General features: G+C 41.2%; 1 protein-coding gene across 2 annotated transcripts; it reads left to right on the top strand.

The window, feature by feature from the left end:
- Positions 1-408: 408 nt before the first annotated feature.
- Positions 409-6678, top strand: TPRKB (TP53RK binding protein). 2 transcript variants are annotated; one of them, XM_012731449.1, is made up of 5 exons: positions 409-489; positions 2230-2401; positions 3284-3406; positions 5312-5488; positions 5962-6678. In XM_012731449.1, the coding sequence occupies exons 2-5, from the start codon at positions 2261-2263 to the stop codon at positions 6046-6048; spliced, it is 528 nt and encodes a 175-aa protein (XP_012586903.1). In that variant the 5' UTR covers positions 409-489; positions 2230-2260; the 3' UTR covers positions 6049-6678. The 2 variants fall into 2 exon arrangements, with proteins under 2 accessions (XP_012586903.1, XP_004691587.2); XM_004691530.2 differs by having other exon boundaries at positions 415-872.
- Positions 6679-10798: the final 4120 nt, after the last annotated feature.

Genomic DNA, 10798 nt, shown 5'->3' with positions numbered 1-10798 from the left:
CCCTAATGTGTTCCAAAGACTAAATTAACAGCGCCCACCAGTTTCATGAAGCTTAAGAAAAAAGGCTGACAACGTCCTGTCACCTGTGACGTGCCGCGGTAAAAAGCCGCTAGAAAAGTGTCCGTGCAGGACAGGAACTGCCGAATGTCAAGCTGCGGGGAAGTAGGCAGAACTCATCTTGGTCAGCACTTGCGGTTGCACAGAAGACGCAAAACACGTTAAGAAGGTCAACACTGGAAGCCAGACCTCAGCTTCTGCCCGCGGACCCAGGCTCCTTTCCGCTTCCACCGCCGGAAGTGACCGCGGGAGGTCCTACTTCCATTCTCATCCGCCGACCTGACTCCTGGAAGAAATAAACTTCCTGAATTTGAGGGTTTGTTTCCGAGGGGAAGCTCTTCAAAACGGACCGGAACTCGACCTTGCGTGCTCCAAGCTCACCAGCTAGCTGGACCTGGCTGGGCCGGGTGGTACTGAGAGGGAGAACTGGAGGTGAGGGGCCAAGCTGTTAAACTAGAAACTGTCCAAGCCCCGGCCGCTGCGATCACGTTGTTAGACGATGTCAGTGGTTCCCGCCGGCCTTGTTATCAAGCGCCTTCGGAAGCCAGGTTCTGGAAATAGACCAGGGAAACAGTATACGGTTTAGTGAGCATACAGGAGACTGATAAGCAAGGGACTCAGGAATGTTGTGGTGGGGCCGACGAAGGATCTAGTGCAGGGCCTCTGAGCTTGGGAGCCGAGGAGGCATCCGTTCACAGCCGATGAATCATTGCAGAGCAGGAATTGCGAGACCTCCACGTTTAAGATGCCGCTACTGTGATGAGATGTGGCACCGGGCAGAGAGAGAAGTTGGCGGTCAGAATGCTAGTTAGGAGGTAAAGTTGCTAAGAATTTATGGACTAGATGTGGTATAAGAGATTGGTGTTCAGTGATGATTATGAGATTATGAGCCAAAATGAGTGGGTTATGTAAAAACATTTTTGACTTTTATTAAAGGTCCTTTCCCCATTCTAAGACCCAAAACCAAAGTTTTTTTCTTCCCTGGTTTTGGGTACTCGCTGTAGAAAATTCAGAACATAAACACTCAAAAATACTTTGTGTAAAGAACAGTAAAAACTATAATTCTACCCCAAATGGCCATATTTTGGTAGATATCCTTCATGTTAGGTTTTCTGTAATTAGGAACCTATTCATTATTTTTCGTCTTTTACCCATCTGACATTATCAGGACAATGAAGACTGAGCTGCTGTGTGCTAGGACATTACTTTGATCCCCCCCCCCCCATTGTAGCAGCACAATATAGGTGTGATTCCACCAAGTCAGAGAGAACTTTTTGGGGAAAAAAAAGGTTTTTTTCCTTTCGGTATCTGTGTGTGTGTGCACTTTTTAAAAAAAAAACAACATTTTGACCACATTTTATGCTTTCTTTTCAATCAGATGTTTTCATGTAGTGTTATTTATTGCTTTTTTCATATATCCTTACCTACTCTTCAAGGCTACAGTTTTTAATGTTTTTTAAAATCTACCAATACTGGTTAGATTGGTGGTTTTCAACAGTTTACTGTTAAGAGTAATGACAGGACATCTTATTTTTAAGTCCTTGGAATTCCAATAATTTCTTTAGGAAGTGTTCTAGAAGTGGAACCAGCCAACTAAATGGATAAAATGAGCCTATCATATTTCCTCACCTAAATAGCTTAGGTCTTTTGTATTCTGCCCTTGTTAAACTTACAACTAAGAAATGGCCAATATTAAGTGATTATTTAATAATTACCGCCTCTGTTTAAATTCCATGTGTGAATATCTGAGTCAAAGGTCATACTTTCTTCTATAAAACCATTTTCTTCTTTAATATCTGTGTCTATATCCTGCTAAAATATAAATAAAATGTGGAGATTGGAAAGCTTGAAAGCCTGAATTGGAGTGAGGTTTCAGTTAGCTGTGGTCTAAAAGAATTACAGAAATTCTACTCCAAGTTCTCTGTTGGGGAAGCTCTCTGTCAGCCATACACAAGCAAGGGACCAGTCAGCAGCCTTGATCCTTTCCCAGGAAAGGCAAAGGAAACTGCAGACAGCAGGGGTAGGGAGACATCCCATGAGGATGTCAAATGTGCCTTTGGGATGAAATTTTCTAGTTTAACACGTTGGCCATTTTATTATGTTATTTTAATTTATTGAATTGTTAGGGAGGATATTTGTTAACTTTTAATCAAAATAAATCTTTCTTTCTAGTTTGTGCAATAGAATCCTGCTTATCAATGAAATGCAGCTAACTCATCAGCTGGACCTATTTCCTGAATGCAGGGTGACCCTTCTGTTATTTAAAGATGTAAAAAATGCTGGAGATTTGAGAAAAAGAGTCATGGAAGGTACTATTGATGGTTCATTAATAAACCCTAGAATGGTAAGTACAAAGGGAGAATGAATAAACTATAGGGGCATTTAGAAATGTTAGTTTTTCATGATATTATTGGTTAGCCAAAAATTGTCATCAGATAAATAGTCTTACCTAAACAGTGGAATGGAGTCAGATTTATTCAACCTTGAATTTAACTGAATAGAAACTGAAGTACGTAGCTTTCCTCTAGGAAATGTGAAATGTCATGTTTTAACTCTAACATAATGGTATATGCCTGCATCTCTACCTTTTGATCTGAATTTGAAGTTGTAAGCACACCCAATGAGATCACGTGTCGTTCATCCCTGTTCTGCTACTTACTATGGCTTGAAGCTAATGGTTGACAACTTTTATAGACTGCTCCTGGCACTTACAAATATCTTACATATTCTAACTCAGTCTTCACAAGAACCCTGCAAAAAGTGCTATGACTATCTTCATGTAACAGATAAAACCCTAAGTAATTTTCCCAGGTAACTTTGGTGGTGAATATCAGAGCCGAGACTCAAACTAAGACATTCTGTGCATTAGTTCCTCATCTATTACATGTGAATAATTAAACCAAGTTCATATGGTAGATCTGAGGAATGATAAAGGTAAAATGTTTAGAACATGGCCTTATCCATAATATTAGACCTTGATAAATGTTTTTTAACCCCCCCCCCCCATTTCATATAGCTTTTAAATTCTGTGGTTTTTCTGAACACCTAGGCCATTGAGGTAATAATTTTGAAAAAACGAGAGAGAGATAATAATTTTGAAAATGTAGGCCATAGAATTATGGTGAAGTAAAACAGTCTGACACTGGAATTACCTTGAGAGAGGACATGTATCTTCAGAATGCTCCAGATTATCTGTGTGTAATTATTTTTTTGTTCTCTTTGGTAGATTGTCGACCCATTTCAGATACTTGTGGCAGCAAATAAAGCAGTTCACCTCTACAAACTGGGAAAAATGAAAACAAGAACTCTATCTACTGAAATTATTTTCAACCTTTCCCCAAATAATAATGTAATTGATACAGACTTAGTTTATTTCTGTAGATCTTATCATGGTAGCATGTGTGTTCCTCAGTGTTGTGTTGGAGACTAAATTCTTTTTTTTTTAAGATTTATTTATTTGTGCATACAGAACTGTGATACAATCCAGAGGTGCAGGGGCGGTGAGAGGATTCACCAGAGACAGAGTGAGGAGCAGAACAGGCAGATGGACAAAGTACACTGCTGAGGGGAGCAGCAGACGGGTCAGGAGAGAGGTCTGCCACACCATCCAGGGCAGGTGGGGGATCGAACTCATGCGAAACCCACTGCGCCACCAGGGAGGGCCAGAGACTAAGTTAAGTCTTTTGTTGGTGACAAACCAAAATGTGAAGAAAGCCCTAGACAGATTTGAGTTTTTTACCACTGCCTTTTTACTTAGGCAAACAAATAAGCTTTGGAGTCAGTTTCTAGCATGAGTAAACAAAATTACAGCCAAGTTAAGTGAGGACAGTTAAATTAACTGCTGTGTTTTTCTTGTCACATAGGATGCAGAAGGCATTCTTTGCTTCAATATTTTAACCTAATGATCGAAGTCTTGCTCTTAAATAATAATTAGACATAGGTATTTGTGTGTTATCATGTGCATTTTTTACTTTCCTATAAACTCCTCGAAGTTAGAGTCCATATCTTTTCCATATACCAGAATCCTGCCTGGGACAAACCTAGAACAGCTTTTTAACACATGGCTCATTCACATACACAGTGAATAGGAAGTTTGTTGTTTGTAGTTTGGTATCTTTGATTGGTTGTACTTTGGCAATCAAAGTTGAGTTAGTGACATTCCATATGTGGCACATAAGAAAAAAATAATTGGGGCGTCCCTGGTGGCACAGGGGTTTGAGTCTCAGCACTGTGAAGTTACGTGCAGCCACCGCAGCACGAGTTTGATCCCTGGCCAGGGAGGTGACCCACATGGCACCAGCGACCTCTCCTGTCTTGCCCACTGCTCCCCTTCGCAGTATATTTCAGTCCATCTGCCTGTTCTGCTCCCACTCTGGTGAATTCTCTCACACACACCCCCACCCCACACTTCTGGCCTGTTCCCCAATTTTTATATGCATAAATAGTCTTTTTAAAAAAAAGAAAAAAATAACAAACCTTTCTGATGGTTTTAGTTACTATTTCTATCAATTACTATTAATGACACTACCAAGTAATAGTGCAAGAGAAAAATTAGGAAAACTTGTAGCATGGTTTAAAATACAGGTGTTTGAAAAGTTTATAAAATGCACAGTAATAGAATTTAGTACCTGAAATTTTTTTTCCCAGATAATTATTTCTTTGAGATCATTTGAAATAATTCAAGAAACCAATCTTGAGCTTGTCCAAGTTCCCATTATAGTTTGAAGAGCAGAAGAAAAAATATGTTCTTGAGGAAACAGAGGAACAAGATAAAAGTTCAAATGCCTTAAACTAAATGATAATAGGAATAATAATTCAAATCTATGGCAACAGTGAAAAAATGCATTCTGTAGGGAGTGAGGGTACAGTGGGGCATGGCACTTGAACTGGAAGGATGAAGGCACTAAAGGCAGAGGTCAGAGTAGAAGGATGGGCCAGAAGTGTGACGTGACAGGATGGACACGCCAGTCCAGACTGGCTGGGAGGTGGGAGCACGTGACTTGGTCTCTTGGGGCCCGGGGAATGGTGTACCATGTCAACAAGTCTCAGCCATAGGAATAAGGTGCAGCTTAGAGCCAGAAGTACTCTAAAGACAGAACTGGGAGATGTTAAGAGGGAATGATGGAAAAGAAGAGCTGTAAGCTGAGAGAACTGTTCGGATACGAGAAATAAGACCCTGACTAGGGAAGAAAGCAAATGGAGAGAGATTTCAGATACAGGAACTACCAGTTCATTGTCTTTATTTCCTCCTTAGATTTCAGAAGCTTTGAAAAAGTTTGGTATCTCAGCAAATGATACTTCAATTCTAATTGTTTATGTTGAAGAGGGAGAAAAGCAGATAAATCAGGAATACCTCATCTCTCAAGTAGAAGGTCATCAGGTTTCCCTGAAAGACCTTCCTGAAATAACAAATATTACAGATGTCAAGAAGGTTTGTAAATCCATATTTTTAGAAAGTGATAAACCATTGACTAATGGTTGCTTTGCTTAAAAATCACCAGTGCTCTTTTTTAAACTTTATAAAGGTTAATATAATTTGAAGCATAGATCCAAATTTATATAAAAATAATTAGAAACTTAACAAAAACATTCTTCACTTTAATGAAGAATAGTAACCCTTAAAAAGTACATTTAAAATGTAAAGTAAATTTGGTATGAAGTTAATGTCTAGATATGTGCTAGAAACACATTTGGTTTCTATGGTTAGATGTCACCATAACTGCAATTTAAATGGAACTTTGGACATAAATGATGAATTCTCATTACTTTACACATTTTAGTCACAGTTGTAATTTTATACCACTTCCCCCACTCATTGGTTGGTAAATGATTATATTTATACACACTTGCATAACAAACTTATTAATCTGTATATACTAACATGTCATAATTTGTCTTTTGCAGATATATAAATTATCTTCACAAGAAGAAAGTATTGGAACATTACTGGATGGTATCATTTGTAGAATGTCAACAAAAGATGTTTTATGAAATGACAGAAACGTCAACAAAAACTTTTAAGCATTTACAAAAAATTTGATTTCCCTCTCCTGATTATAAAGTTAATAGATATCTCTATTATAATGGCATTATCATAAATGTGTAGAAAGCTGAAACTTCACTGTGATTAGGGTTCAGAGTTAGATCTGTGCTCCCAGTGGCATCATCACCCTATCTTTTTGTGCCATTACTAAAACATGTTCTTTTCGTCTGTGTGTAGCATTACTTATTCCACATTTTTGTTACTTTAAAATGTTCATTTTTGCACATTTCCACTTCTTTAGGATAGTTTCTATATTATTGGGCAAGAGGTCATGAATTTACAGTCTTCTAATATGATGAGTCTTTGCACTCCCAATAGTAGCACAGAACTGCTAGCCACAGAGCTAGCTAGTACACGCTAGCTCACCAGCAGTGCTGCTTTTAACAGACATATTTGCCACTTTGAAAAGTTGGGCTACTGGGGAAGGTGAATTCGTAGTTCTTTGTATGTTAAAAAAAGTGGTTTTAAAATGTATTATTGGGCCCTCGATGGTGGCGCAACTGATTAGAGCACAGCACTATGAAGATGGCCGCAGCCACTGCAGCAGGAAGGAGTTCAGTTCCCAGCCAGGGAGGTGACCACATGGCACGGCAGACCTCTCCTGACCTGCTCACTGCTCCCCTCAGCAGTGTACTTCATCAATTTGCCTATTCTGCTCCCCACTCTCTGATGAATCCTCTCACCACCTCTGGCCTGTACCCCAGTTCTGTATGCATAGATAGATAAATCTTAAAAAAAAAAAATAAAGTTTGGTTAGAGAACATTTCTCTAGAGTGGGTCAGTTACCCTAGAATTTCTGAACATCTTACCAAGGATGACCTATCTTTCTACCTTAATTCCATTGCCATTGTTTCTTTCACTCATCAGTAATGAGTTCTCAGTGGAAGTCCAGGGCACTGACATGAATTTGGGTTATTAGGAACCCTGAGGAGAAGTTAGGGGATATGACCCCTTGCTTAAGCAATTCCAGAAGCTTAAATGTCCTGAATTTCTCTTCTCTTACTGAGATTTCCAAGACAATGCCTATTTAGACTGCCCTCTCGTTGGTATTGCGTGGTCTGTAGGTGAACGTTCTTCATAGATGGCAAGCATTTGTCTACATGTGCTCTCAAATCTCACAACTCTTGAAGCAGTGACTCAAAACATAACCTACTACAGCCAGCTTCCTCCGGGCAATAGAAAGTTGAGTAAAATAATCACAGTACTTGAGACTAACGTCTAGTTTAACAATTACTTGTTAAGTAAGTAACAGCAATAAGTACGTAGAATTGCCAAGCATCACAAGGGTAGGCATGGGGGGACATATAAGGTCTGTGTGGTTGGGAGAGGTCAGAAATAATGATGGTGAAAGTAGGACTGAATTGGATCTTGAAAAATTAACAGCGCTTTAGTCACATAGTGGAACTCGGGCCTAAGTATGGCCTGACCATTGGCAATAGGATGGATGATGGGGTTCAGGGAGTGAATCTTAACCCATCAGACAGAGTTGGTTCTCCGCATATGGTACTTTACACTGCGCCAAATACTTACCAGACAGCTGCCCACAGAGTCAGCATGTGATACTGAAAAAAGCAAAACATACAGGCCTGGGAATCAGAACTGCTTACACTTGAGTTCCCACTCAGCCATGCCCTGAGAGGTCTTGGGTAAGCTATCTCAGCTTCTCTGGGCTTTAGTGGGGACAGTAATACCAACATTAGAGTTTGGGATGTTGTGGATATAAAATAGTACAGCATAGGGAAATCTCAGTTTCACAGTGCCAGACATTTCATTTCTCTGAATAATTTTCTGGTGGAGCTATCCCCTGTATGTACCAGGCAGCAGTGCCGAAGCAGATAAAAGAAAATAGATTCATTGCTAGTGGAATGTTAAAACAGTACAATCACTGGACAAGAGTTTAGCAGCTCTCCAAAATATAAAACAGAATTGCTGTGTGACCCAGCCATCCCACTTTTAGGACTATACCTCAAAGAAATGAAAATGGTGTTTAAACAACTACTTGCACTGGAATGTTCAAGCAGCAATATTCATAACGGCCACTAGGTGGCGAAGCCTAAATGTTTGTTGAGTGGGTAAACGTACAGGTAGATACACAATGGAATCTCAATCAGCCACAAAAGCAACTTGCTAAAACATTGGTGAACTCTGACATGCCATGTGACAATATAAAATGAAAGAAGCACGCAAATAGCATGGCTCCATTTCAATGAGACATTAGGGATAGACAAAACCATGGAAAACAATCCGTGGTTGCAGGGAGCTGGGGGTGTGAGGGGAATGGAGCAATGGTTTCATGGGTAAGGAGTTTCCTTATGGGATAATGAAAATGCTTTGGAACTAAACAAGAGGTGGTGGCTGCACAAAAATGTCAGTGTAGTAAGTGCCATTGGGTTACACACATTAAAACGGTTAACCGAAAGACTAAAATAACACACCTGCTTGACCTTTAGGAGTTCATAGTGGTTGCTGTGTCCTTTTAGACTCACAGTCACCTGTAGCAGAGCCAGGAGCTTCCCAAGCCTCAATTTCATCATCTGAAAGCGGGGATAAGAGCCTGGAGTGGGCTAAGTCCTACCGACATCATCTTTTACAAGAGAATCACCGATAATACCTCTATCTACAGATACTTAAGTGGTGAAACCACTTAAGACTTTTTACTCTGCAGTGCTAATGTATGTGTACATTATATTATGTTTTCTAAATGGAATTAAACCATATATATTAAATTACCTATATGTTGATAACTTTTAATATCAATAAATACTTACAACTATTATGCATGACTGGGGAAAGATTAAAAAAAGGTTGATTGTAAACTGAAGTCACAGTGTTTTGAGGAAGCCACAGAAGCCCATGAGAATACAGAGGAAGAGGGTGGGGACAGACCACAGAGATCTTCTTACACTTCACCTGGGCTATTAGGTTTCTGCCTGGGTAACGTTAGATTCAGTAGGGACACTCAACTGAACTTCGGAGTTGAGTTCTTTTTTGATTCATATTTTAAATTTTTCAAAATAGGGCCTGGTGCCTTAGGGATTGACATGTCAGTGCTATCACCACTACAACCTAAATCCAATCCCCAGCCAGTAGCTAATCCACTGGTGCAGAAGACCTCTCCTGTCCTGCTTACTGCTCCCCTCAGCAGTGTGTTTCAGCAGATCCACCTGCTCTGCTCCCACTTTGTCTCAGGTGAATCCTCTCACTCCCCCCGCACATCTGGCCTACACGCCAGGTCTTCTATATACACACAAGAAAGGTAACTGAAGGTTTACAAAATAAACTTCTCAAAACATTGCAGTATTTAAAGAAAATATTAAAATGTACTGAAAATAATGTAATAAACACCTACGGGCTCACTACACAGGTTTCATGTTAGTTAGAAACTTGTCCTGGTGGTGTGTAGTTTGGTTGTATGCAAAAGATCCAGGCCCCATCGTGTATTGTTTCAGATTAGGAAGACTGCAGGATGGCACCTCTTCGGGAGTACTCGTGATTGACATGTCACGTCTGGTCGTAACAGATACTCTTGCCAGAACACTGACCATCGTAGTGACCCCTTCCTTGTCTACATTAAACGTGACTAGCTGCTGACAACCTGCAGCCGGACCAGGGCTCCCCATTTCATCAGACACCTGCTCCAACTACCCCTTTCTCCTGTGGGACCTCTGCAGGCTCAGGTGGCCCAGCTCAACAGAACAAAGCAAAAGCTTTGTTCACAGATGCCGTCCATAGGATGCACAGATTAGTGGGCAGCACTGCCTGGACAACAAAGAAATAGGTGGCCTTTTCTTGGGTCAGAGAAATCGTGTACCAGGGCTCACATTTGGTGGCTAGACTGCAGTACACACTGCCACCCTGCTCAGCGAAGCATCAACAGTGAGCGCTCCGTAAATGTGACTTAGAGGTCCCACTTTGTTATACTATCTTCTGGAGGTGTAAGGATATCTGCTTCCATTTTCGAAATGGAGTCAGAGTAATATACAGCCAAGTCATAAACACACATTCACACACCATAAAACACACCTCCAACCTTAACTGTTCCTCCCCACCTTACAGCACATCAAAGGCCAGCTGAGCTCTTGGAACACAGTCCAAACTCCTCAATCTGGACCACAGGCCCTGTGTGGCCAGGGTTCTGCCACCCTCATCATCCTCCCTCACCACAGACAATTGCCATCTGTCCTGAAAGCCTTGTCTTTGGCCTGCCTCAGGGACTGCTCTCCTCCGATCTCTCGACCTGAAACCCTGCCCCTCACGCTGCCCAGCTCAGGCTGCCTCCCCTCTGGTCTCTGCTGCACACACCCCCAGAGGCTCCCACTACTCACTGGAGCACAGGTGCTTACATGGTGCCGGCCCCAAACAGCACATAAATGACACACACACAAGCTAGATTCTGATGCTACTTGCCTCAAAGAGCTATGAGAAAACAGAGCTAGGGACTGAGATGGTCTGAGAGGACCTGGGAAAGGGTTCAAGGACATTTCTGGAAGCTGCCCCTTCGCTAGCACATATCAACTCCAGGAGAAGCATCACCCTGTCTGTTTTGTCTGTACTTGTCTTATTACTGCGACATCTCAGTGAAAAATCGTTCACAATTGCTCAGGCACAGCTGTGGCCACGGCCAGAACCCACAGCAGTAGCACACAGTCCAGGTGCCCATGAGCTGAGCGTCAGTGGAGCTTGTCCTGAAATGCCCCG

The sequence above is a fragment of the Condylura cristata genome, unplaced genomic scaffold (assembly GCF_000260355.1).
Source record: "Condylura cristata isolate star-nosed mole 26May11 unplaced genomic scaffold, ConCri1.0 scaffold00031, whole genome shotgun sequence".
In the NCBI taxonomy this organism is placed as follows: Eukaryota; Metazoa; Chordata; class Mammalia; order Eulipotyphla; family Talpidae; genus Condylura; species Condylura cristata.
The sequence above is the reverse complement of the archived record's forward strand: the minus strand, read 5'-3'. Positions and strand labels throughout refer to the sequence as shown.

What these genes read in the sequence shown, in the direction of transcription:
- TPRKB (XM_004691530.2), top strand. Translation starts at nt 817, where the DNA reads ATGAGATGTGGCACCGGGCAGAGAGAGAAGTTGGCGGTCAGAATGCTA. An exon ending in CATTAATAAACCCTAGAATG is followed by an intron (nt 2,402 to 3,283) that starts GTAAGTACAAAG and finishes TCTCTTTGGTAG; the next exon opens with ATTGTCGACCCATTTCAGAT. An exon ending in ACCTTTCCCCAAATAATAAT is followed by an intron (nt 3,407 to 5,311) that starts GTAATTGATACA and finishes TTTCCTCCTTAG; the next exon opens with ATTTCAGAAGCTTTGAAAAA.